Source organism: Camellia sinensis, chromosome 1, assembly GCF_055761805.1.
Source record: "Camellia sinensis isolate YWXY chromosome 1, ASM5576180v1, whole genome shotgun sequence".
NCBI lineage: Eukaryota > Viridiplantae > Streptophyta > Magnoliopsida > Ericales > Theaceae > Camellia > Camellia sinensis.
The window spans coordinates 126,563,890-126,591,266 of NC_138961.1; the positions used below are offsets into that span (position 1 = coordinate 126,563,890).

General features: G+C 41.3%; 1 protein-coding gene across 1 annotated transcript; it reads left to right on the plus strand.

Annotated features, from left to right (window-relative positions):
* The first annotated feature begins 12,387 nt into the window (after positions 1-12,387).
* Positions 12,388-25,902, plus strand: LOC114299987 (uncharacterized). Its single transcript, XM_082913781.1, has 5 exons — positions 12,388-12,510; positions 13,373-13,483; positions 13,866-13,889; positions 25,398-25,510; positions 25,598-25,902. The coding sequence occupies exons 1-5, from the start codon at positions 12,388-12,390 to the stop codon at positions 25,686-25,688; spliced, it is 462 nt and encodes a 153-aa protein (XP_082769907.1). The 3' UTR covers positions 25,689-25,902.
* The last annotated feature ends 1,475 nt before the right edge of the window (positions 25,903-27,377 follow it).

The following is a 27,377-nucleotide window of genomic DNA, read 5'->3' on the forward strand; positions in this document are numbered from 1 at the left end:
AGGGGGCGCAAAAAAGTCGAGCTATAGAGCCCAGATCTCCTTGGGGTGGAAACCGTGCAGGCCTTCCATGCCCTCGGATCTTGACTTCTTGGACAGTGACACATTGATTGATTTGGCCTCGATAGGCCGTTTTTCGACATCAGCAGCCCCTTTTTCGACCTCGGCCAATTTTGAGATGGGCAAAGTGTCTTCTAAATCGGATACGATGGAAGTGACCTTGGCTTTTGTCTTAGACTTTTTCACTCTTTTTTGTTTGGGTTTTTGTTGGGATTCAGATGAGGAAGACTGGACCGTCAAGATGCCAGGAATATCGTCCAGGAGATCGTCGACGACAGCTGGCTTTCGGCTCATCTCCTCAGTGGTTACAATAACGGTAACTCTGGTGCTGAAGTTGATGGCGGGTAGAGCAATGAGAGGATTTGTAGGATCATAGACTGATGTCTCCAAATCTTGACACTTTCTATTACGCGTCCTTCCGGTAGGAACGTTGGGAGATTGACGATGACGTTGGCGTTATGCTGGTGAAATGAGTTGAGCTACAGCAGAAGTAGAGGGTTGCTCTATAGGATTAGAACTAGATGCTTGGTCTGGCCTTGGAAAAGAGGCAGCTAGTGGAGTCGAGGTAAGTGCAGTGGCCCTGTTCCGTCTAGGAGTGTCGGGGAGAGGTGAGCTGTAGGTTGACACGTAGTTCAACAGTAGCGGAGCCTTTCGTTTGAAGATGGGAAGGTCCAAGAGCCGTTTGAGATCTCGACTAGGTACGTATGACTCCCAAAATGATTTGCTCGATTGAGGAAGAGCTGCAAAAAATAGGAAAAAGTACCAGACATCAGAACAGATATAAGAAATAAATGCATAAGTGGAAAAGAATTGCATTTGTACAAAGTTCTTACCCTCATCCTCTCTAAAAACTTCCTCGGCTCAAAGGGAAGAGATGAAGATTATCATCAGGTGCAAATTCCCAATTGCTCGAGACAATCAAATAGTCATTTTCAGCGCCTTTGTTGGAGTCTAGGAGGTTGGCTATGAGTTTATATGCGGTAGATCTAGGCTTGAGGTAGTAAGTGTAACCACTAGAAAATTTGAGGCTACACATGGTATAGAAGAACTGGATGTCAGCGAGGGTGATCCTAACATTTTCTCGATGTGCCAACTTGACAATACTGTTGATAACCCTGAATGTGTTGATGGCTAATTGCGTGGGATTAAGCTTGTTAAAGTGTAAAACTTCTTGGAAAAGAATATCAAGGGGGAATCTGATTCCCCCCTTGATGATGGACACTACAGGAAAAGGCATGTAAGGTTCACCAAGCATGATAAAGTCTTCCTTTCTAGTCAGCCTGAGATAAACGTCGATGGGAATGGAGAACTCTCGGCGGAAATGTTCTAACTTACTAGGAGAATCTACTTGCAACTTAAACATGCCCATGATCACGGCTAGGGTGATTTGGGTACTGTTGTCTATGAAGAAAAGTTTAATATGGGTTTCAGGACCTCGGCAGAACCCTAGACGAGCACTAGGGTGAGGGTTCTGAAGATCTAAGGGAGGATTTGTTTCAATTTTCCTAAGTATATGATTGATATGTCAAATCCCAAACATAAAATCTATGCAAGTGAACAATATTCGAAGGCAAGAATCTGGAAAACAAGCCAAAAAAACAAAAGAAAAATCTAGTTCATAATCAAAAAGTGCAATCAAAGACATTGATAGATTTGTGAACATCCACAATTGAGAACAAGAAGAACATTGAAAAAATCAAGAGCATGAGGAAAGTTGATTGAATCAATGCATATACATGTAAAACGACAATACAGGAGAGAAATGCATTCAAGAGTAGTAAGAAACCAAAACTAAAAAATAAAAAATTGAAAACTTATAGGATGGAGCCGAAGAAATGGTTGCCAAACTCATGTTCGCCGAAATCAGACGGTCAAAGCGATCTAAACCGAATGGTGAAGAGCTCGCCAGAGGAGCTGACGGGAACACTTGTAGAAACTTCAAAAGTTCAAAATTAGCGATTTGAGGGCTTAGAGAGAGAAAATATGGAACAAGAGAGAGATTGTGATTGCAAAAGTGAAAAAAAGAAGAGAGAGAGAGAAGGAGTTTTGTCATAAACGCGAAAAGGCGACAAAACGTAATGAAGGTGCCTTGGACGACATGCCTATTTGGCAACGTGGGTAGAAATGATGTGACCAGAAAGTGGGTGTCTGGTACAAGCCAGTACGAATGGGGCATGTGAAAGAAATGGTTGAATTGACGATGCATGACAGCTCATGCGCAGTTGAAACTCTTGAAATTCTTGAAGTAATGAGGCAATAACCTCGGCTAGAGGACCGATCTCGGTTGAGATTCTTAAAGAACTTGTTTCTTAGTTCTTGATTCTTGATAAAGTGGCAATTGAGTCCTGGTAACTTGAAGTCGACGTGTCATGATCTCGGTCGGAGTAGTTTCTGCGTTTTGAGCCGACATGTTATGTGGATAGACTATGTAGGTTCTATCACCTCAGGTTGCCGAGGTAATAAAACCTAGGGGGCAGTTGTGGGGAAGTATTTTGCGAATGACGCCACGTGGCCAAGATAGCCCTGAGATGTCGGCTAAGGTGCCACGTGGATGAGTCATGTTGCCGGAGTGATCATGGCATTGTCGAGATGTTCTGCGGTAATGTCAGAATCTTGAGGTATCCAGATAAAGGACAAGAGTCTTAGAACATGAGAGGATCTCAGTCTGGATAAGGATAAGGCTTATGAGGAGTTTATCTCTATCTAGCCGAGAGTCCAAGATAAGCATTGAGCTTGAGTCTAATGAAGTGAGGCTTCTAAAGGATCGGGTCACTAGTAGTTATAAAAGTGAGGTACCTTCGTGGTTCTGATGTGAGTTCTTTCTTCTTGTGAGTTTAAGCACTACTTTGATATCTCTGAGAGATAAGATTAACTGACTTGATCGTCAGAGTGTCCCCAGGTGGATGAACCACTGCAGTATTCTCATCTTCTTGTTGGCAAGTAGTTGGCTTAATCTATTCTATCGGTGCTCTCCAATTGAGTTCCCTGTTTGATTGTGTGGTCAAAAATCAACACCCACAACCATATTGATAAGAAATCAATACTTTCATTCCATGTGTCCTTTTATAATTTATAAATTCAATAATTTGAGAAATTTATTTCAGGGCATTACAATCTACATTCATAATATGAATGTTTATCATGACATCTAAAAATATGAATGTTCAAAATACCATGACCAGAAAAATGTCCATGGATTTCATAATGTGAACATTCACAAAATCATAAATAAAACACAATGATGATACTCACATGGCCATGATGAGAAAAATGTCAACGGATTAAACATGTGCAAAAATCATAATGTATGTGGGGATATATTTTCTGAATACCAACACGTGGCCAAGGTGATGCCGACGTGTCAGCCGAGGTGCCACGTGTCCGGGGTCATGACGCCGAGGTGATCTCGGCAACGCCGAGGTAATCTCTGAAGATATCAAAATCCGAGATAAACGGATAAGGGACAAGAGTCCTAGAATGACGAAGGACTTTGGCATGGATAAGGATAAAGCTTTTAGGGAGTTTATCTTTATCTCTTGAAGAGTCCAGGATAAGCACTGAGCAAGAGTCCATTGAAGCTAGGCTTCTAGTGAGACAATGATTGAGTTAATTATAAAAGAGAGGCACCCCCATGGGTCTAAGGTACACAATTTTTATTCTGAATAGTAAAGTTTAGCACTATTGATTATCTTTGAGAGATATACTGACTTGATCGTCGGAGTGCCCCCGGGTGGACGAACCACCGCCGGAATCTTTTCTTTCTGTTGCAGGTCAGCTAGGTGTCATCTATTCTGCCAATTCTCTCCAGTTGAATACTGAGTTGGGCAGTGTGATCGGAAAATCACTCACACAATTTGGCGCCGTTTGTGGGAAAGAAAAAAGAATAGATGGCCAGTGACGGACAGAAGGAAAAGATTAGGGACGACACTCCCACTGGAAGTGGCAGACCTATCAGCCTTGACGTCGAAGGAGACAACCGCAACACAGAAACTCCTGACCAGAATCATAGCAAGAAAGACATCGGCCAAGATGGCGACGTACCAAAAAAGCCAGATCGAAGTGGGTACTACAATGAGGATGACCTCCGGGTATGGAAGGATAGATACCTACGGAGGGATGAAGAGGTAAAGGAGATGGCAAACAAATTGGCAGACCTGCAATCGGTCGTCAATTTCATGATGCAAAACAATGTCATGCAGCCACCATACCCACTGCAGGACACGCCGATTCCAGCGGCCAATACCCAGAAGGGAGGGCAGAAGACAATCCCAATAGCCCCGCAGCACACCAGAAGTGAAAAACACTCTCACCAGCCTTCTAGGGAGGTCGGGCGAGGAGAGTCGAGGAGAGAAGAGTCGCGGAGAACGCACCACGCCAAGGAGGCAGACCCCAAAGAACATCGGCATATTCAGAGGCAAGCACTCTACTTCGACACAACTCACGGAGAAAGATCGAAAAGGACCCACCATGAAGCTGAGAGTAGTATGCCAAAAAGACTGAAGTCAGGAGATAGCCAAGTTCCTGGGCGGAGCAAAGAAGACTTGAGAGATTACCTCAAGAGGAAGTAGCAGAATGCCGATGCCGAGGTAACTTCCCCAGAAAAGCCGAGAACACCTTTCTCGGTGGAATTAGACAAATTTAAGGCTCCGAAAAGATTCAGTATGCCAAGGTTCCAAATATACGATGATAAGTCAGACCGCAACTTTCATGTTGGATTATACCTAAATTCAATTGCGTTGTACAGTGGGAACGAGCCATTGCTCTGCAAAGTATTCCCCTCATCTTTTAAGGAGATTACATCAGATTGGTTCCACAAATTACCAAAGGGGAGCGTGAAGACTTGGGAAGGCCTGGCTGACATGTTTGTGGCCAGGTTCATGACAAACAAGCTGCAGCCATTGAGGGTGGATGCACTAATGGCTCTAAAGATCAGTAAGGATGAAGGCCTTAGGGCCTATGCAAAATGGTACTACGAGGTGTTCAACCGAATACCAGAGTGTAATCAAGAAGTGGCGGTCGTATCTTTCAAGAACGGCCTAAAAGACAACTGTCCACTACGAAAATCTTTGGCAAAGACATTGCCAAAAAGCATGGAGGAGCTCATGGCGAGGATCGAGAAGTACGCCAGGGCCGAAGAAAATACATCGGGAACCAAGGAGGTAAAGCAAGAAAAGGGAAACGGCTCACCGAAGCGAGGCCGAGGTAACAACGGATCCAGCAAGCAGAAGACAGAACTGAGGGTTGCACAGGCAGTGACTACTGTGTTCCGAATCCCAATTCACAAAGTCCTGGATCAAATTCGGAATCAACCCTATTTCATAACACCAGCAAAGACACCAGGAGAATTCATAGGAAGAAACCTTGGCAGGCATTGTGCTTTCCACAATGAAAACAGGCATATGACTTAGGGCTGCAGAGCCCTGAAAACACATTTGGAAGACTTGGTGAGACAAGGCCATCTGAGAGACCTTGTTGATGAGGCCAGAACAAGGGAAGAACAAGCAAGATTGCCTCAGGCGACAGCATCTCCACCTCCCCCAGCACAGCAACCACAAGCAGGAGGACCTCGGGTAATTAATGTAATTCACTCGAAGGCCAACGAAAATGAGATTTGGGGGGAGACCCAGAAGGTAAAACATCTGCAGCATGTTTACTAAGTCGGGGAGAAGAGACATCGGGCAGAGAAGTGCCAAGGCAGCTCTTGTGACATCATGTATGTCCGATGTTACAAGGAGCTCGGCCTTCACCCAGATGACATGGAACAATCCAATAGCCCAATGGTCGGGTTCAATGGAACGCCGACATGGCCACTGGAAACAACCAGCTTGGAGGTGCAGGCAGGCACCAGGAAGATAACAACAGAGTTCACCGTAATTGACACACCCTCCCCTTACAACATCATTTTGGGAAGGCCATGGTTACATGCAATGAGGGCTGTTCCCTCAACCTTGCATTAACTATTGCGATTCCCAACAGAGTATGGGATTGAGGAAGTCAGAGGAGATCAGCTGCAGGCAAAGAATTGCTCCATGGCAGCAATGAAAACCATCTGCAGCATTCGAAAACCAAAGAAGGCAGAGATTGAAGACAAAGACGTAGAGGTCCTAGAGGATGTCAGCAAGGAGCCGACCGAAAAAAGTAAAGAAACACTGAAGAAAATCCTCGTCCAAGAGGGGGATGAAGAACGCTTCTTTCTTCTCGGCTCGAGCCTAGCCGAAGAAGAAGAAAGAGAGATAGAAGCTTTCCTGAGAGCAAATATTGAGGTGTTCATATGGACGCCCTACGAAATGCCTGGCATTGACCCCGAGGTCACTTGCCATAAGTTGAACGTTGACAGATCGGCCAAACCGGTAGTCCAACGAGCAAGAAGACCGACGTTGATACACGTCGAAGCAGTGGAGGAGGAAGTTGACAGACTTCTCGAGGCCAGGGCCATTCGAGAAGTAGATTACCTGACATGGCTATCAAACACAGTGGTGGTAAAGAAAAAGAATGGTAAATGGAGGGTCTACGTAGACTTTACTAACCTGAACAAAGCCTGTCCCAAAGACAGCTTCCCTCTACCCAAGATTGACCAGTTGGTAGACGCCACTTCGGGGCCTGGAAGGATGAGCTTCCTGAATGCATACAGGGGGTACCATCAGATAGCTATGTACCCCCCAGATGAAGAGAAGACTGTGTTTATCACTCCCAAAGAGTTGTACTGCTACAGAGTAATGCCTTTCAAGTTGAAAAACGCAGGAGTAACTTACCAAAGACTGGTAACCAAGATGTTCAAACACCTGATTGGCAGAACGGTGGAAGTCTACATTGATGACATGGTCGTGAAGACCCAGGAACCTGAAGGTCATTTGACCGACCTGAAAGCAGTCTTTGACATCCTTAAAACATATCTGCTCCGACTCAATGCAGCGAAGTGTGCATTTGGAGTAGGATCTGGTAAGTTTTTAGGATGCCTGGTGACTAGAAGAGGCATTGAGGCCAGCCCAAATCAGATTAAGGCCATCCTGGAATTGAAAAGCCCGACGTCGGCAAAACAGGTACAAATGTTGACTGGAAGGGCCGCGGCCTTGAATAGGTTCATAAGCAGAAACTCAGACAAGTGCAAACCTTTCTTCAACTTAGTAAAGAAAGCCACAGATTTCTTATGGACAGAAGAATGCGAAGCCGCCCTGAAGAAGTATTTGACCACAGCTCCAGTTCTTTCAAATCCAGAACTTGGGGAGGAGTTGTTCCTATACTTAGCAGTTTCAGAACACGCAGTAAGCGTAGTGGTAATCCGAGAAGAAAAAGGGGAGCAAATGGTTGTTTACTATGTAACCAAAACCCTGGCCGATGCAGAAATGAGGTATCTACCCTTAGAGAAACTGGCGTTGGCTTTAGTAATGGCTTCAAAGAAGCTGAACCATTACTTCCAGGCCCATAAAATTGTGGTGCTAACTGAACACCCTTTGAAATCCTTACTACAATAAGGAGACTTGACAGGAAGAATAGCCAGATAGGCAGTCGCCTTGGGACAGTATGACTTGGAGTACAGACCCAGAACAGCAATCAAAGGCCAAGTTTTTGCCGACTTCGTGGCCGAGTTCACACCAGAATCCATCGCACATCGGGCTCCATTGAGCCAAGGTGAACAATGTCCAAACAAGCAAGGAGAAGCCCAGCCAAATGCAACAGAATAAAGAAAAAAGGAAAAACTCAGACCCTGTAGCATTTACATCGGTGACTCCTTTCGACTGTTTGTCGATGGGAGCTCAAACTGACAAGGAGCAGGGGCAGGAGTAGTACTGGTATCTCCAGATGGAGAAGTGTTGGAACAGTCCATTCGATTGGGGTTCAAGGCCTCAAACAATGAAACAGAATATGAAGCATTGATTGTAGGACTAAAGCTGGCAGTAGCAGCAGAAGCAGATGAGGTGATAGTCTTCTGTGACTCCCAGCTCATAGTCAACCAGACAACGGGCGAATTTGCAGTCCGAGATGAAATAATGTCAGCCTACGCAAAGGAAGTCAACAGGTTAATAGCTTTGTTTCATAATTGCCGACTACGTCAGGTTAGCCGAGATAATAACAGTCACGCCAATGCACTAGCCAATCTGGCCAGTGCAATACAACCTGGAAAAGCAAGGACAATAATGGTCGAATACTTGTCGGGCCCGAGCATCGAACCACTGACCACAGAGCACGAAGCAATGTGTGTAGACATGGGACCAAGCTGGATGGATGCAATTGTTGCATTCCTGAAAGAAGGAAAGCTGCCAGACGACCACAAGGAAGCACACAAGATCAGATTGAAGTCGGCAAGATTCAGTCTAATAGCAGAAGGACATCTCTACAAAAGATCTTTCACTGGACCCCTTTTAAGGTATGTACACCCATCAAAAGTTGAAGATTTTTTATATGAAATACATGAAGGAATCTGTGGAAGCCACACTGGGGGCAGATCACTTGCCCACAGGGCCATTACCCAGGGATGTTAGTGGCCTTACATGCAGAAAGATGCAGAAGCCTATGTGAAGAAATGTGAAAAATGCCAAAGGTTTGCACCATTGATACACCAGCCAGCAGCAGACCTTAACCCAGTATCCAGTCCTTGGCCGTTTGCCCAATGGGGCATGGATTTCATTGGGCAACTGCCCCAACCAACTGAACAAAGAAAGTACCTGCTGGTAACGACAGATTACTTCACCAAGTGGATAGAAGCTGAGCCCTTAGCCAAGATCCGAGATATAGACGTGAAGAACTTCTTGTGGAAGAACATTATCACCAGGTTTGGGATTCCGAGAGCAATAGTTGCTGACAATAGAACACAATTTGACAGCAAGCTAATCAAGAACTTCTGTGCAAAGTTCAAGATCAAGAACTACTTTTCAACCCCAAGCTTTCCTCAAAGCAACGGTCAAGCAGAAGCATCCAACAAAGTAATCCTAGATGGGATAAAGAAGAGGCTGCAGGAAGCAAAAAAAAAGTGGGTGGATGAACTACCAAATGTTCTCTGGGCATATCAGACTACGCCGAGAAGATCAACAGGGGAATCCCCTTTGCCATGACCTATGGCACAAAAGCTGCCATTCCGCTTGAAGTCGGCATCCTTGGGATCAGAACCCAGGGAGTAAAAAGTGGGACTAATGATATACTCTTAGCCCGAGATCTGGATCTACTAGAAGAAAGAAGAGAGAAAGCTGCAATTCAGCTCGCAGCCTACCAGTAGCAGCTTGCCAGAGCTTATAATAAGAGAGTCAACCCAAGAGAGTTCCAAGTCGGCGACCTAGTCTTGAGAAAAGTCGTCGACAACAAGAAGGATCCCAGGGAGGGCAAGCTTGGCCCAAACTGGGAGGACCCTACAGAATCACTTTGATATTGGGCAACGGGGCATATCGGCTTGAAGATAGTGAGGGCAAAGAGTTGCCAAGACCTTAGAATACTTGTAATCTGAAGGTTTTTTACCATTAGATTTTCCTTGTTATTTGCCGATGTCATGAATAAAATTTTAGCAGAATTCTTCTATATTTGTGACTGATGAAGATACATAACATTATTTCGGAATACGTGCATAATGAGACCCCAAGTGGAACTTAGATTCATATTAGGGGCAGAGAGAAGAAATGATGTTTAACACTTGTTGAAACTCGAGAAAAGTTTACAAGTTGAAGTTAAACCGAAATAATGTTTAACACTTGTTGAAACTTGAGAAAAGTTTACAAGTTGAAATTAAAGTGAGATGATGTTTAACACTTGTTGAAACTTGAGAAAAGTTTACAAGTTGAAGTTAAACCGAGATAATGTTTAACACTTGTTGAAACTTAAAAAGTTTACAAGTTTAAGTTAAACCGAGATAATGTTTAACACTTGTTAAAACTTGAGAAAAGTTTACAAGTTGAAGTTAAACCGAAATGATGTTTAACACTTGTTGAAACTTGAGAAAAGTTTACAAGTTGAAGTTAAACCGAAATGATGTTTAACACTTGTTGAAACTTGAGAAAAGTTTACAAGTTGAAGTTAAACTGAGATAATGTTTAACACTTGTTGAAACTTAAAAAGTTTACAAGTTGAAGTTAAACCGAGATAATGTTTAACACTTGTTGAAACTTAAAAAGTTTACAAGTTGAAATTAAACCGAGATAATGTTTAACACTTGTTGAAACTTATGAAAATTTTACAAGTTGAAGTTAGAATAAGGTAAAACACTTGTTGAAATTTTATGAAACCAAGGTTATATTTAGAAAGATACTTGGGTACTTGCCGAGATAAATCATTAGCTTGTATTACTGAAGTGTTTCACCCCGAGAAGGTTGCACAAGACTAAAGACATTTTTGAAGACAAAATATTCTAAGTATGGAATCATACAAGAGTAATATAGAGAAGGCACACACATAAGCATTCAGAAAAGAGAGTTATATTAAAAAATTGACATATCGGCCAAAACTTACATTGTTCCAAAAAGAAGAAAAGGAAAAGTACAAAAAAACAAAGGAAAAAGACATCAAAACTATGATTCCTCAGCATCATTAGCTGGCTGGGTTTGGATTTCAGAAGACTGCAGGGAGGAGATCTCGGCTGCCTTCTCGGCTGTAAGCTCAGCATCAATCTCTTGAAGAGTCTGATCAAGGCTCTTGTCGGCGAGGGACGCATTTGATATCGCCTTTTGAGGCGCAACATCCTTGGGAACCTCCTCAACCTCCTCAACCTCCTCATCCTGAGTCAAGTCCAGGACTTGCTCATTTTGAGTAGGTGACTTGGCCCCAGCAGCTTCCTTGGGCTTCCTCACCAAAACCTCCTCCTCAGACTCAGAGTCGTCGTCGGCGGTTTGGCTTGGAGTTGGGGGGAATAGCAGAGAAAGGACATCGGCATTCCTGAGGGGGGATTCCTCGGGGACATCAAGCCTTTTCAGCAAGGTCATCTAGCCAAGGGTGAAACCCCTGTTGCATGCCTGCTTCACCTGCTTTTCGTAGTCCGCCGTGACATCGGCCACCCCTTCGTTGTAGCCCTTTTCATCGGCTGCCTTGACTTCGGTCTCTTTGGTGGCCAGAGCGTCTTGCAGTTCTTTTTGGCCCTAGGCCATCTTTTCTTCAGCCTCTCTCTTCTGGGCCTCAAGAACCTTCTTGATGGCCTCGACAGACTCTGCATTTTCTTCGGCATCATTTTGGGCCTTGATGGCAGCCTCGGCCTGGTCTTCCAATTTTTTCATTTTTGATTGTAAACTTTTATTGGCCTTTTGAAGACTGGAGACCTCCCTCTTCATCTCGGCCAGCCTCTCCCGGTTCTCAAAAGATTGAACTGAGAAAGAATGGGCGTGCTGGATGGCCTGAAAATAAACAGAACAGAAGTTGTTAGAAAAAATTATAAGTATAGAAAGAACAGAAAGAAAGAAGAAGTTTCCAGATAAAGATACTTACTTGAACGGAGCGTTGAAGCATCAGAGCATAATTTTCATACTCGCTCAACTCGGCGTTTCGGTCGAGATCACCGGGGAGAAGCAGAGCAGTATTGAGGGCTACGCCGACGTTGATGCCATCAGCGCTGTCGTTGGCCATAACTGGCTTATCTTCCAGAGTGATTCTGGGGGCCTAGGGGGCATCATGTTTTTTGGACCCCGAGGTGGTTGCAGAGGATGACCTCGGCTTCTTTGATCTTGGGGACTCGGATGGTTGGGCCTCAGAACGCCTCTTCCCAGCAGCGGATTGAGACTTATCGCTTTCAGCCATTTTAGAAATAGGCAAAGTATCCTCAGTATCAACCTGAGTCACCTTTGCCTTTGGTCGAGCCTTTTTTATTCTTTTCTGTTTTGGTGGAGGCTGGGTTAGGCTGAGCATCAACATCAGAAGGGATGCTGGCCAGGAGATCTTTGGCAGCAGCTTTCTGGTGGCCCATTTTAGCAGCAAAAACAGTTCGTCACCGACGTTGTCGTTGGGATATCGGGATCAGGTATGGAGCTGAGGTTGAGGGCTGTTCAGCTGGATCAGAGGTTGATCCTTGGTCTATCCGAGATGTGGATGCAACTTGTGGAGTTGTGGCAGAAGGTGGAAAAAGGCTTTTCTTCTTCTTCTTTGGAACGTCGGGATGAGCCGACTTATACGTGGGGATGAAGTTGAGAAGCAGAGGGGCCTTCCGCTTGTGGACTGGCAAATTCAGTAGTTTCTTCAAGTCTTTGCTGGGGAAGAAAGACTGACGAAGGCCCTTTGGTGGCTGAGGAAGAACTGCAAAAAAAGAAAAAAGCATAGACATTAGAGTAAGAATGTTGAAAACTTTATACAAGAAAGCAAGAAAACTTGTGAAAGGTGGCCCTTACCAGCTCCTTCCCCGAAAACTGTTCGACTTAGGGGATAAAGATGGAGGTCATTGTTTGGCTGAAACTCCCAGTTACCCGAAACGATGAAGTAATCATCCCCTGCTTCCTTATTGGAGTCAGGGAGGTCAATAACAATTTTGAATTCCGTGGACCTCGGCTTGAGGTAATAGATATGACCCTTTTCTGATTTCAGGCGACACATGGTATAACAGAACTGGAAGTCGGCAAGAGTAATCCTAGCATTCTCTTGTTTGGCTAAGGCTATGGTACCATTAATAATTCGGTAGGAATTGATAGCAAGTTACACTACAAGAAAACACATTTTTGGCGACCAAAACAAATTTAGTCGCCAAAAGTGTGGGAGTTGGCTACCAAAATTAATTTTAGTCGGCAAAAGTCAACTTTTTGGCTACTAATTTTTTTTCGTAGGGGAATGTTGATTATTGGCGACTAAAAAAAATTTAGTAGCTAAAAATATTACAATTGGCGACTAAAAAAAATTTTAGTAGCTAAAAATATCACAATTGGCGACTAAAAGAAATTTAGTCGGCAAAAATTCCTGAAATTGGCGACAAAAAGTAAATTTAGTCGCTGTAGGTGTACATTTAGCTACTAAAACCTTTAGTCGGCAAATGTAAAATAAAAAATTAATTTTTACCTTTTGGCGACTAAAATTTTAGTTGCCAAAAGTTAATTTTCAGCGACAAAAAATAATGTTAGTCGCCGTTGGTGTACATTTGGCTACTAAAACCTTTGGTTAGCAAATGTAAAATAAAAAATTAATTTTTACCTTTTGGCGACTAAAATTTTAGTCGCCAAAAGTTGATTTTCAGCGACGAAAATAATGTTAGTCGCCAAAAAATTAAAATAATTGGAGGGAAACATGTTAAATTTTGGAGGGATTTGAAAAATTAATTTTTAGTCGCTAATGGTGTAATATATATAAATATATATAACATTCGCTCCTATTCTCTGTTTATTCTCCTTCACCACACCAAACCTCACCCTACTTCACATGACCACAGACCACCGCCACCGCCCTCAGATGGCAACAGCCACTGCCGCAGATCGCCGCCACCACCGCCACCGTCACCTCTGCAGATCGCCATCGCCATCACCATTGCTGCAGAGCACAGGTTCTCTCTCTCTCTCTCTCTCTCTCTCTCTCTCTCTCTCTCTCTCTCTGCGCGCTTGCTCTCTCTTTCGATCGAGCTGTGTCTCTGTCTCCCTTCCTCTATTTTCCCCTTTCTGATTGTTGCTCTAGGTTTTATATTCTTGATTCAGTTTAATTTCGTGTTGGTTTCTGAAATGGGTTTGGTTTTTCAAATAGTTTTCTACCTTCCCTATGTGGATTGGATTTCAGAAACATGGGTATTCAATTTTTGTTGTCAAGGTTGTTTATATGTGTGCTTTTCGTTACTGTAAAAAAAACCCCACACTAATTGGTTTATATTTTGATTAGTGATGTTTTCTTATATACACTTTCGCCTAATTTGATATGCTATCATGCATTGACAGATTGACATTGCCCACTACTCCTTGGTGAGTTTCCTGTAAAGCAATCTTAATAATAATGATTTTATGGGGTTTCTGTGTATGTGGCTTCTTCTTCTTCTTCAACAATCTGATCAAATTGTATGCGAAATCGTGGATGTGTGAATTGAAGTCTCACATTGTTTCTGTGTTATTGTGTATATATATTGTGTTGCTCTTATATAATAACCTTGGTGGACAGGGTGTTTGATGAAATGCCTCAAAGAAGAATTCATCTTAATTGCAAATCAACTTTACATAGTGTTAGTGTCACGACCCGAACCCGCCCCCATGGGTTAAGGACGTAACCGGCCAGCAATCCTCAGATTACCTACGGCCTCAAACCAAAACGGACTTATCACATCAGAGTAAAGGGGCCAAAAGGGAAGCAAAATTTAAAACTTTGTCCATAGAGCTGTGCTTACATGGCACATCAAAACAAACCATACATATGTACGTTAATAACTCACAACAGAAACATAGTGATATAGGTTCTGTACCGACAGGATCATCCAAAACTAAGTCAACCCATAAAACTATAAGCAGACATATACAAAACTTCATCAACCTGACAAAATGCAAATACACAACAAAAGGCGAAGGCGGGTCTCATGCGTGAGACACAAGGGCTGACTCTCTCAAAACCATAGTGGTTCCATACAGACTTCTCTGAGGCTGGGTCTGGACTTCTCTTGGCTCACCTACAAACACATGAATGAGCGTGAGCGAAAGCCTAGTGAATAATATCAGATCAAATACAGAAGTTACATAACAATGTAGCACAACACGTTCCAAACGGCCTTAGGCCCAATTCCTATTTCTATTTAACAGATATATAACTATACGAAATTCAAACCAAGTGACTGTAGTTCTAAACATTCTGGCCCTTGGCCCATTTAAATTTCCATTCATGTCAAAACGGCCTTCGGCCCATTCATTTATGTCAAAACGGCCTTCGGCCCGTTCATTTATGTCAAAATGGCCTTCGGCCCGTTCATTTATGTCAAAATGGCCTTCGGCCCATTCGTTTAGGTCAAAACGGCCTTCGGCCCATACATTCGTGTCAAAACGACCTTAGGTCCATTCATATATGTCAAACGACCTTCGGTCCACTTATTCATTTCAAAGCGGCCTTTGGCCCACTCATTCATTTCAAAACGGCCTTTAGCCCACTCATTCATTTCAAAACGGCCTTTGGCCCACTCATTCACTTCAGAACGGCCTTTGGCCCACTCATTCATTTCCAAACGGCCTTTGGCCCACTCATTCATTTCAAAACGGCCTTTGGCCCATTTATTCATTTCAAAACGGCCTTTGGCCCACTCATTCATTTCAAAACGGCCTTTGGCCCATTTATTCATTTCAAAACGGCCTTTGGCCCACTTATGCTTATCGAAACGACCTTGGGTCCATTTATGCGTTCATATCAGACTTACGTCCACAATCCCACAATCCCAATTAGCAATTCATAAAGCTTCAAAGGGAGTAAACAATTGGACATTTACAAGCATTCAAATATCGATATTACTCACAGTGATCGGCTTGTGGATTTGCCCTGGAGCTTGACCCTACACGTTTCATGAACACAAAAGGGTCATTAACAGTTAAATCCGTTCTTTAATTCACATATTCCTCTTTAGGCTTTATTATCATCTCATTAACTCATTTACAATGCTTAACATATGCCTAAGAGTGCTTGCAAGTGAAAGAGAACGGAAAACAGAACACAAAATACAAAAACAGGATTTCAGAAAATAGGGTCCCCGCTCGAGCGTGGACTTCCCCGCTCGACCGGACCCTTAGGTCTGCGAAAGTACTGGTTGCCTTCAATTCCAGCTCGAGCGTGAACTCGGCCGCTCGAGCGGACTGCCTGTCTACATAGCTCCCCGCTCGAGCGTCAACTTCTCCGCTCGAGCGGGAACCGTGTCTGCAGAAAATGCTGGGAGCTCGATTTCTCCGCTCGAGCGTCACTCAACCCGCTCGAGCGGACATCAAAAATCTGGGTTTTCCAGATTGAGTTCTTGAGCTTCATCTCGACATTCAAAGGCTCTAAATGCATGATTTCGGCCCAAACTTCACATAATCTTGTATTAACATGGTACAAACATAGAATTACAACATATTGAAGCTCAATTTCATAATTTATTTACATGCACGGCTCATTTCCACCAACTCATTACCAATGTAACCATTTCATGCATTCAAAGCTCATATCTTCTCAATTTGTACATGCATGTGATGGATTAGCCATATTCTCAACTTAGATAGCACAAATGGTGACCAAGACATGAGTTTCCTTTAATATTTCACATGGGTTATACACATTTGTGCTCAAACATGCAAATTTCGAAGTATTTCTTACATGCATGCACATATTAAGCTTCAATTCAACAACACAACTCAACTTCATTACAATCTTGTTCTTGATCATCAAGATAGCTTGGACATGCACAAAATTACAATTATAATCCAAGAATCACTCACCTAGGAGCTTGATCCTCACAATCTATGGTTAATTCTTGAGCTAGCCTTCAAGCCTCCAAAGCTTCAAGAGCAAACTTAGATGATTTCCCCCTTTCTCTCTCAATTTCGGGTCTCTCACTCTCTCTAGAGAGTTTAATCAGCCAAAGCCACATAAGGGAAGGAATTGAGGGTGTAGTGCCCTTTTACATCAAACCCCACTATTCCAAAATAATAATAATAAACAATTGGGCACTAAATTATTAATTTAATCAACTTAATCTGACCCGAATCAATTTCTAATTAAATTTCACCGTAGGCTCTAAAAATTATGCCAACTACAATGGCGTAATCGATTTCGGGTTCTATGGCCGATAAGGCCCTCAATTTAATTCCAAAGCGGATTATTCAAACAGATATTCCTACGGTGAACAGGTAGAATTCCAAAGTCGCATATATTCACATAATGGCACACAAAAATCATATCAAAACATATAGTCACATACGTATTAGGGACCAATTAGCATACTACGGAACAGGGGTATTACAGTCTTCCCCCCTTTAGGAAGTTTGGTCCTCCAAACTTATTTTACCTTTAGTCGAAACAATTCGGAACACTTTTCATTCAACGGTTCCAATCATTCTTATAGCCATTCACTTAGTCTCAAAATCAAGCAACGCTCTATTCTCAATCAGTCATAGATTTCCCTTTTTCCGCCATACAAGGCTTGTACGGTGCCATGCCAAAACTAGAGTGAGAGCTGTTGTTGGAAGCAAAGTTTGCCAACGATGGATAGATCTTTCCAACTCCCCTGAAAAATCTAATGCATATCTTTGGAGCATTCCTCCCAAAACTCTAACAAGTTCTTTCTGATCATACATCAATTTGCGGATGGAAAACAGCGCCGAATCATAATTCAGTTTCGTATCAAATTCATAATTTGTCCAGATCATATACAGAAATCATAAGTCATGATTAAGTTTACGTGACACATCCATTAGCATTAACAGAACAGAACGGAACAGAATAGAACAGAACATATACACGTGAGGTTACGAATAACCAGTTCCATAAGGGAACCTCCGGGTCCGGGTAACATAACAGAATAGAAGCTGAGCCCCCATTCCTCTTGGAGGCTTTTCAGAATTCAAACACATTTTAGAATTCCTGTCTAAACAATAGATACTGGGACCCCATGTAACGAGCGATCTTATCGATGTAAACAATGGCTAGTCTACAAGCATCATACAAATTTTATAGGGAGAAATGGGCAACTTCAAAAATTTTACCTACAATAGCCCAAATGGGACTTATACCTTGGGTGCTCAAGGCAGCCCCGTAACGAAACTCGTAGCCACATATTCCCATTTCCATTCAAAAATGGGGAGAGGTTGAAGTAGTCCCGCCACTATCTAAAATTCAACTTCGACCTGTTGGCACCGAAAAATATTTAGACATATTCACCAACATATTTATTTCAATGTCAGTTAACTTTATCACAGAAGTTCGGTCTATTCTGTGTCACAAAAGTTCAATTCATTCTTCAATAATTCCCCAATTCACGATCTGATTCGGTATTTAGTCCAGTGACTCATCACAATTATCCAAGGTCAATTAGCAGTCTTCAGGAACATAAGATGGATCCAGATACTGATTCCCGAAACAACAAAGGTAACATCGAAGTAATTACCCACACAATACACATAGTCCAGACATCCCCACAATACCGATTGTAAGGTACAATAACATTGAAGCAGGCAATTTCTGACATAATATACGTGTTCTCAATTCATTCAACAGTTTACAGTTCACAATTCAGTTCAGTATCCAATTCTCTGTTCCATCGAGTCTTTCCACACTATTTCGTAGTCGCCAAAGCAGAAGGCAATTCACATATTAATGCCCATGATGTCAAAGATATTATCAAAACAATCAATTACATGTCACACACAATTTACACATCTTCAGATAATCAGGGTTTCTCAAAGCTTCTTGGATGTTAAAACATCTACATAATACCAAAAGATGACATTCTAAACAGAACAAAGGAATAATCGTCTCGGAATCGAAGCACACCCGTTCGCGACCGTCGGTGGCCGATTCCAGATCGATTAGTCAAACCCACCCGTACGAAACCATCGGTGGCAAAAGGTATCTCAATCAAAAGTGCTACATAGGCTTAACGTCCCCTAGCACAAAAGGACGCCCCAAGAATGTCATCAAAACAAACATAGTACCACTCACCGTAACCTGATCTCCCAAAATCCGATAACACTGAAGCAACCACTCTCTCATACACAACATATTCTGATCAGTCAAGGACAACTGTTCAGTACTGCTCAAAATCAAATCAGTCTACCGTCATCGGTTCCCATAGCGTCAAACAAACAAAATGGGACAACACTCCTTACGACACCCAATCACGGGGTTTGTACAATTCGGTTCGCTTTTAACACGTATGTTCTCAATAGTTGGGGATTGGTTCTCAACGGTGTTCATAGTTAGATCAATCTATTGATAGCCCACAAAGGTCTTTCAAATAAGTCAAGCACTCCAAACGGATTCAAGTTTTGGGTCCATCAGTTTTCCTGCCAATAATAATCCGGTCATTTATTTATAGACAATTCTTAACCCCCTTTTACCAAATCAACTTAGATAGAGGTTCTTATCAATCAATCTAAGCAAAGGTCTTGTCAGATTAAATCAAACAAGGTCCCGTCAAATTATATCCAATGAGGGTTCTATCGGGTCAATTCGGACAAAGGTTCTATTGGATCAAGTCAGATAGAAGTTTTCTCAAATAGGGTACATTTGATTCTGTACAGCTCACTTCGTTTGTTTAGGCACATGGCTGATAGTTTCACAACTGTCCTAAATTTATTAGTTCTCAAAGTCGTATCAGAATCATTCATCACAACTGTTCATATCAAAGTGTTTCAAATCACGTACAATACGGTGTTGTCCACATATGTTCAGGTATAGTTGCATAAGCATGCAAGTGTTCATATCAGGAGGTACGTATCATAATCAGTATAGCAGTTCCCAAATATGCCTTACATGCAAAAACGTGGTGCACAGTAATACATTATACAAAGTCCCTCGGGTACAAACAGTATCAGATTGTTACGCAAAAGTTCCAAATTAGTCACATCACCCAGTCAACTTTCCACCAATCAAAATATATGGTCTCACAATTAGAGTTCATCATTTAGGGCGCTCAACTTGGTCACACGATTACAGAATCATAATTCCAGTGGCTTAGTCATTGAAGGCGGTGACATAATAAATCACCCTGAGCATAGGTGTAGATATATATGTGCATGTGCAGAGTCAATCAATATCCCAAAACGTATTTCACAAATTTCCCAAACGGGGCATATACCTCCAATGAATACAGTCTCGATCATGTGAGTCTAACCAATCTAGATACACATACAGCAGATATGAAATATATGCCGATCCGAATCAAATAATATCCCAAGCGAAGATGTACAAACGTACTAATTCAGAATCAATCAACACATAAGCATTCATTTGTACACAGTATAGATACCTGGGATGATGGTTACAACATTCTGGGTGCCTTCTGGGATGAGTGTAATTACTCCATCCTGAGTAGCAATTCCTACCACTGGTACGGATTTAGCCAAGGCAGAGGATTCATGCACATTTCGTTCAATCCGGGGACAGTTCCTTGCCGTATGGTCCATTTTACCATATCTATAACGAGCCCTAGAAGTCTGATAACAAACTCCTCGGTGTTTCTCACACTGGTGGTGGCAAAGGTTCTTGCCGTAGCGGCAACTGACACCGCTGTCTCAAGATCTCTGCCAATTCTTGTACTACTCTTTCCGGACTATCAAGTCGGGCTGTGGAAGAACCTTCCAACCCGTATGCCCTTAATTTGCCCATACTCTACACAAATTCTTATCAAACTTTACCAAATACTGGGATGCCCAATACGAAATTAAACACAAAATCACATGAGTACATTCGCACATAGGCACATTGTTATATTCTCCTTTCACATATCGTACGCAATTAATCACTTACGCAACAGATAATTGCATATTTATCAAATATCGCATGCTGAACATTTACTAAGTAATTATATACTCAAATCATGTTCATGTTTCACATAGACACCCGTACGCAGAATTGAATGCACATAGACAACTTTTCATGATGTGCATTATAACAAAACAAACTTATTATACACATTAGTGTAACAATCTATATCTCATATTCGAATCATGTGTGGTATTTCTTTTAGCGTGACATATCATGTTGGTCAAGCATATCAACATATCTCATACATAGGCCACGGTATTATTTCCCCCAGGCGAGGGCCTATGCCACGGCATTATTTCCCCCGGGCTAGGGCTTCATGACCATAAGCCACAGTATTATATCCCCTGGGCGAGGGCCTCCGCTACGGATACCACAATCATGTTTAAGGAGAATTTAGGAAATCATTCATTCATTTCATATCATTAACAAATATTTAAAGTTAAACATAACTTTACGGAGTTCTTATTCACCGTCTGATTAAACTTGCATTATACAATATACAAAAGGTTCCCAAGTATGCGTATACAAAGGAGTACATATATTTAGATAATTGCAATGCAAGTAGTTCACAAACTTATATCACATAATTACTCAAATCGAAACACCTAAGCATATTCTTAATGCTTTCAAATTCATACTTATCACATGAATGCATCCTAGATCTTTTCTAGACGCTTATTGCTCTTTTGGACAAGTGTGTGAGTTATTAACCGTGCTCTGATACCACTCTGTCACGACCCGAACCCGCCCCCATGGGTTAAGGACGTAACCGGCCAGCAATCCTCAGATTACCTACGGCCTCAAACCAAAACGGACTTATCACATCAGAGTAAAGGGGCCAAAAGGGAAGCAAAATTTAAAACTTTGTCCATAGAGCTGTGCTTACATGGCACATCAAAACAAACCATACATATGTACGTTAATAACTCACAACAGAAACATAGTGATATAGGTTCTGTACCGACAGGATCATCCAAAACTAAGTCAACCCATAAAACTATAAGCAGACATATACAAAACTTCATCAACCTGACAAAATGCAAATACACAACAAAAGGCGAAGGCGGGTCTCATGCGTGAGACACAAGGGCTGACTCTCTCAAAACCATAGTGGTTCCATACAGACTTCTCTGAGGCTGGGTCTAGACTTCTCTTGGCTCACCTACAAACACATGAATGAGCGTGAGCGAAAGCCTAGTGAATAATATCAGATCAAATACAGAAGTTACATAACAATGTAGCACAACACGTTCCAAACGGCCTTAGGCCCAATTCCTATTTCTATTTAACAGATATATAACTATACGAAATTCAAACCAAGTGACTGTAGTTCTAAACATTCTGGCCCTTGGCCCATTTAAATTTCCATTCATGTCAAAACGGCCTTCGGCCCATTCATTTATGTCAAAACGGCCTTCGGCCCGTTCATTTATGTCAAAATGGCCTTCGGCCCGTTCATTTATGTCAAAATGGCCTTCGGCCCATTCGTTTACGTCAAAACGGCCTTCGGCCCATACATTCGTGTCAAAACGACCTTAGGTCCATTCATATATGTCAAACGACCTTCGGTCCACTTATTCATTTCAAAACGGCCTTTGGCCCACTCATTTATTTCAAAACGGCCTTTGGCCCACTCATTCACTTCAGAACGGCCTTTGGCCCACTCATTCATTTCCAAACGGCCTTTGGCCCACTCATTCATTTCAAAACGGCCTTTGGCCCATTTATTCATTTCAAAACGGCCTTTGGCCCACTCATTCATTTCAAAACGGCCTTTGGCCCATTTATTCATTTCAAAACGGCCTTTGGCCCACTTATGCTTATCGAAACGACCTTGGGTCCATTTATGCGTTCATATCAGACTTACGTCCACAATCCCACAATCCCAATTAGCAATTCATAAAGCTTCAAAGGGAGTAAACAATTGGACATTTACAAGCATTCAAATATCGATATTACTCACAGTGATCGGCTTGTGGATTTGCCCTGGAGCTTGACCCTACACGTTTCATGAACACAAAAGGGTCATTAACAGTTCAATCCGTTCTTTAATTCACATATTCCTCTTTAGGCTTTATTATCATCTCATTAACTCATTTACAATACTTAACATATGCCTAAGAGTGCTTGCAAGTGAAAGAGAACGGAAAACAGAACACAAAATACAAAAACAGGATTTCAGAAAATAGGGTCCCCGCTCGAGCGTGGACTTCCCCGCTCGACCGGACCCTTAGGTCTGCGAAAGTACTGGTTGCCTTCAATTCCAGCTCGAGCGTGAACTCGGCCGCTCGAGCGGACTGCCTGTCTACATAGCTCCCCGCTCGAGCGTCAACTTCTCCGCTCGAGCGGGAACCGTGTCTGCAGAAAATGCTGGGAGCTCGATTTCTCCGCTCGAGCGTCACTCAACCCGCTCGAGCGGACATCAAAAATCTGGGTTTTCCAGATTGAGTTCTTGAGCTTCATCTCGACATTCAAAGGCTCTAAATGCATGATTTCGGCCCAAACTTCACATAATCATGTATTAACATGGTACAAACATAGAATTACAACATATTGAAGCTCAATTTCATAATTTATTTACATGCACTGCTCATTTTCCACCAACTCATTACCAATGTAACCATTTCATGCATTCAAAGCTCATATCTTCTCAATTTGTACATGCATGTGATGGATTAGCCATATTCTCAACTTAGATAGCACAAATGGTGACCAAGACATGAGTTTCCTTTAATATTTCACATGGGTTATACACATTTGTGCTCAAACATGCAAATTTCGAAGTATTTCTTACATGCATGCACATATTAAGCTTCAATTCAACAACACAACTCAACTTCATTACAATCTTGTTCTTGATCATCAAGATAGCTTGGACATGCACAAAATTACAATTATAATCCAAGAATCACTCACCTAGGAGCTTGATCCTCACAATCTATGGTTAATTCTTGAGCTAGCCTTCAAGCCTCCAAAGCTTCAAGAGCAAACTTAGATGATTTCCCCCTTTCTCTCTCAATTTCGGGTCTCTCACTCTCTCTAGAGAGTTTAATCAGCCAAAGCCACATAAGGGAAGGAATTGAGGGTGTAGTGCCCTTTTACATCAAACCCCACTATTCCAAAATCGCATATATTCACATAATGGCACACAAAAATCATATCAAAACATATAGTCACATACGTATTAGGGACCAATTAGCATACTACAGAACAGGGGTATTACAGTTAGTATGATTTGACATCAAACCTTCCAGACTAGAGTCAGTCCATTAGATCATGTCAAATATTTGGGACACTAAACAAGCTTAGTTATAGATTAATTGAGAGAGAGAGAGAGAGAGAGAGAGAGAGCATGGCTTCAAACTTGGTCTTTTGTTTTAATTAATGTTTTTAGAGTCTGCTTTTAGGTTTCCATATATTCTTGGATTTTTTGCATTTATGATTGTCATTATGTTGCTATGCCTCCATGGTTATTTGCATTATTTTGAAATGTATTTACTTCGCTGAATTGTTATGCTCATGGGTCATGGCAATGGTATAGTTATTTTGAATTTCTTTGTATAATCTCTTTCATGGTTAGTCAATTATTGTTATTATTATTATTTGTAGTTCATTTGCATCTGTTCAGGTTTTCCTTAATTTTTTTCCACTTTCTTTAATCTTGGGCTTGGAACCAGAATTATGCATTATTTCTGTGTTATATAGCCATTTCATTTTTATTTTATTTTTTGCTTACTTGCAAGCACCTTAAGCTACCATTTCAATATGCATCATTGCACAGTTTATTCTCACATTGAATTTGATATATATATTTTTTAAGGGAATTTCTCTTAAATTTAATTTTTCTATGTTGATGTCTAACCTTACTCAGCAGAAAAGAAAAGAAAAGAAAAGATGTCTAACCTTGTTATCATGTCCTGCAAGGGGAAAGAAACCTTGTTAGACTTTAACTTCATAAATTTATGAAAGCTAGGTTGGCACAACGTTATAATGTATGTTATTTTTGTCCCTCATAAGCAGTAAAAAAATATTGTTTTTTCTTGGCAACGGAATATGCCCAGAAAAGCTGGAAGTTAGGAAGTTGTCTAACAGATGCTCTGAAGCTGGTTTTGTTAATTGGTACATTTTTCCCACATAGTTTATAACTTCCCGAATGTTTTTTATTTGTAGATTTCAACTTCTTAGTTGGTCTCTATTCGAAGAACTATGTTTAAGTATGCTTTTTGAAGCAATTCACTCTAACCAAGCCACACACACAGACCTCACTCCCTCTTCCCTCAAATAAGACTAGAGGGGGATCTGATAAATTAGGTTACAGAAAGGTTCCTATCAATGTCCATAATTACTTGCAACCATGGATATTGTTATCCTGTTTTGTCTTTGTTTTTAACTCGAGCAATTCACTCCGCTTTATTTTAATTACAGTGGTCTAGTTACCCTCAAATACTCTAAAGAACTCTGTGGACTCGTTCTGTGGCCGTTGGTTGTCAACCCATCTGTTAAATATGTCAACATGAGAGCTTTAGCTATGAAACTAATTCTTTGCGAAAGCAAGTGCCTCATACGTCAAACTTGTTGGGTTAATTTTTCTGGGCTGTTTTGGAGTCACCTGCCTTTGTAGTGTAGTTCAATTGTCCATTTTGGGATATTTGGAAAATTAAACAAAATAAATTCGCCATGGCTCTTATCCTAACCATTTTAACATTGTCCCCTTGGATACTAGTATTTATGGTTGTCAGAAGTCAATTCTTCTTTGAAGATGATCCACAAACCTACTTGAAAACTATATTACCTTGATGCAATAGACTAACACACTACTGCTAGGTGGTATTTTCCAATAGCATCATTATCCATCATTTTAATTGATCTTGTTATTGGGCCTTTTGCATTTGCATAACAAGTTCCTCATGTTAAATAGTTTATCCAGTATGCTTGAATCTTTATTCACTAATTCAGTTCTCTCGGGATTTTTTCTACATTAGCAGAACAACTACTCTGCACCTCATGTTCCGCAAAATGTTAATGCATGTCCAACACTATTTGTAGCAAATTTGGGGCCAACTTGTTCAGAGCAAGAGCTAATTCAAGTCTTTTCAAGGTTTGGAGTAATTATTTTTATCATGTATTTTCCTAATATGTGAAGCTTGTGGAATTTAATTTTCTATTTCTTTTTGTCCTTTCCCAGTTGCCATGGATTTATAAAATTGAAGATGCAGAGCACATATGGAACTCCGGTGGCATTTGTTGATTTTCAGATACTTTGTTACTGTCATTGAAAAGCTAAAACAAGAAATCATGATGGGTCCATGTTTGTATGTCTTTCATTAGTTAATATAATTTTTGTTGTGGTACAGAAGTTGTAGGTGTACAATTAATTTGGTTAGTCATGTATTATGTATGGAATTAAAATATTGACGTTGGATTAGACTTGGTTCTTATGGAATTTGTAATATATATATATATATATATAATTGGACGTTCAATATTAATTATTTGGATGGTTGGAACTGAAATGTGTGCACGTGGTTGAATGTTTGATAATATATTTAGCGTTGATGGATTATATTGTCTATACAGGGTACAGGTTGTATTAATAATGGATAAAGGTTGTTTAGAAAAAAAAAATCGAAAAAAAAAAGCACGTTAAAGCATTTGGCTACCAAATGTTTTGGTAGCCAAATAGGTAATTAAAAGTTTTGGCTACTAATAATTAGTAGCAAAAACATAACCCAAAACGTTTTTGCCACCAAATAATTAGTAGCTAAAAGATTTGAGAATGAAAGAAAGAAACTATTGGTGACTAATACTTTAGTGGCGGAAACATACCTTTTGCCGACTAAACTAAGATTAGTAGCCAAATGTGTACTTTCGGCGACCAATTATTTAGTAGCTAAAAGTGATACCTTCCCCGACCACAACAAGTTAGTAGCCAAACAGCCTCATTCGGTGACTAATACTTTAGTGGCGGAAACATACCTTTTGCCGACTAAACAAAGATTAGTAGCCAAATGTGTACACTTTCGGCGACCAAACAAATTTTAGTCGCCAATACTATCGCCGACAGGGTAAAGGCGACGAGCTTAGCGACAAAAAATTTTGGTAGCTAAACACTTTCGGCAACTAAATAAGTGACTTTTGCCGACCAATATTTTGGTAGCAAAAAGTGACATTTCTTGTAGTGTTACATTGGGTTCAACCTATAGAAATAAAGGATTTCACGGAAGAAAGGGTCAAGCCAACCTCAGATGGACGTCGGCAGGAATGGAAAACTCTCGCCTAAAGTATTCTAATTTTGTCGGGGTGTCTATCTTATGTTTCCACATACCCATGATATCGGCCTAAGCTAGGAGGAATAGGATTTCAGAATAAAGGTGCTTTAAAAGGGTTTAAATGACCTCGGCTAAAAACCTAAAAATGTACTGTGGTAAGGGTTTGTATGGATCTAAAAGGAGTTCGTTTTAGTTTTTCCTAAAAACTTGTGGGTTCTACAAGCAAATCCCAAAACCTCACTCTATGGAAGCAAGGTTGGAGGCAGAAATATGGAAAAGACACAGAAAATAGAAAATAAGAACGTGTTTCAGAATCAAGAACAAGGGTGAACTACCAAGAACACTGTGACAGAGTGTGTGAAAGGGTACAAGGTCAAGAACAGTTGCAAAAATGCAGAAAAATTGTGAGCAGTGTGTGCTTTCAAGACATGAGCAAGGGCAAAATCGTGAAATAAACATATTCAGATGCATGATTCATAAATTAAATGTTTGAGTAAAACAACAATGACGACTAATGATAAAGTAAAATTTCATGAAAAAACAACAAGAAATAAAGAACCAAGAGGAACAGTGGCTTACCAGAAAGAGGGAAGCCGAAATGGGATTTGCCGAAGTTTGACGACGGTTGCAGAGACGGAAGATCGGTGGAAATCACGTTGGAGGTGGTAAATGAAGCAAAGTCACAGATCTCAGAAA

Coding starts and splice junctions, on each gene's coding strand:
- LOC114299987 (XM_082913781.1), top strand. CDS start 12,388: ATGGAGGTCATTGTTTGGCTGAAACTCCCAGTTACCCGAAACGATGAA. Junction 13,484..13,865: donor ACCATTGCTGCAGAGCACAG/GTTCTCTCTCTC, acceptor ATGCATTGACAG/ATTGACATTGCCCACTACTC. Junction 13,890..25,397: donor ACATTGCCCACTACTCCTTG/GTGAGTTTCCTG, acceptor CTACATTAGCAG/AACAACTACTCTGCACCTCA.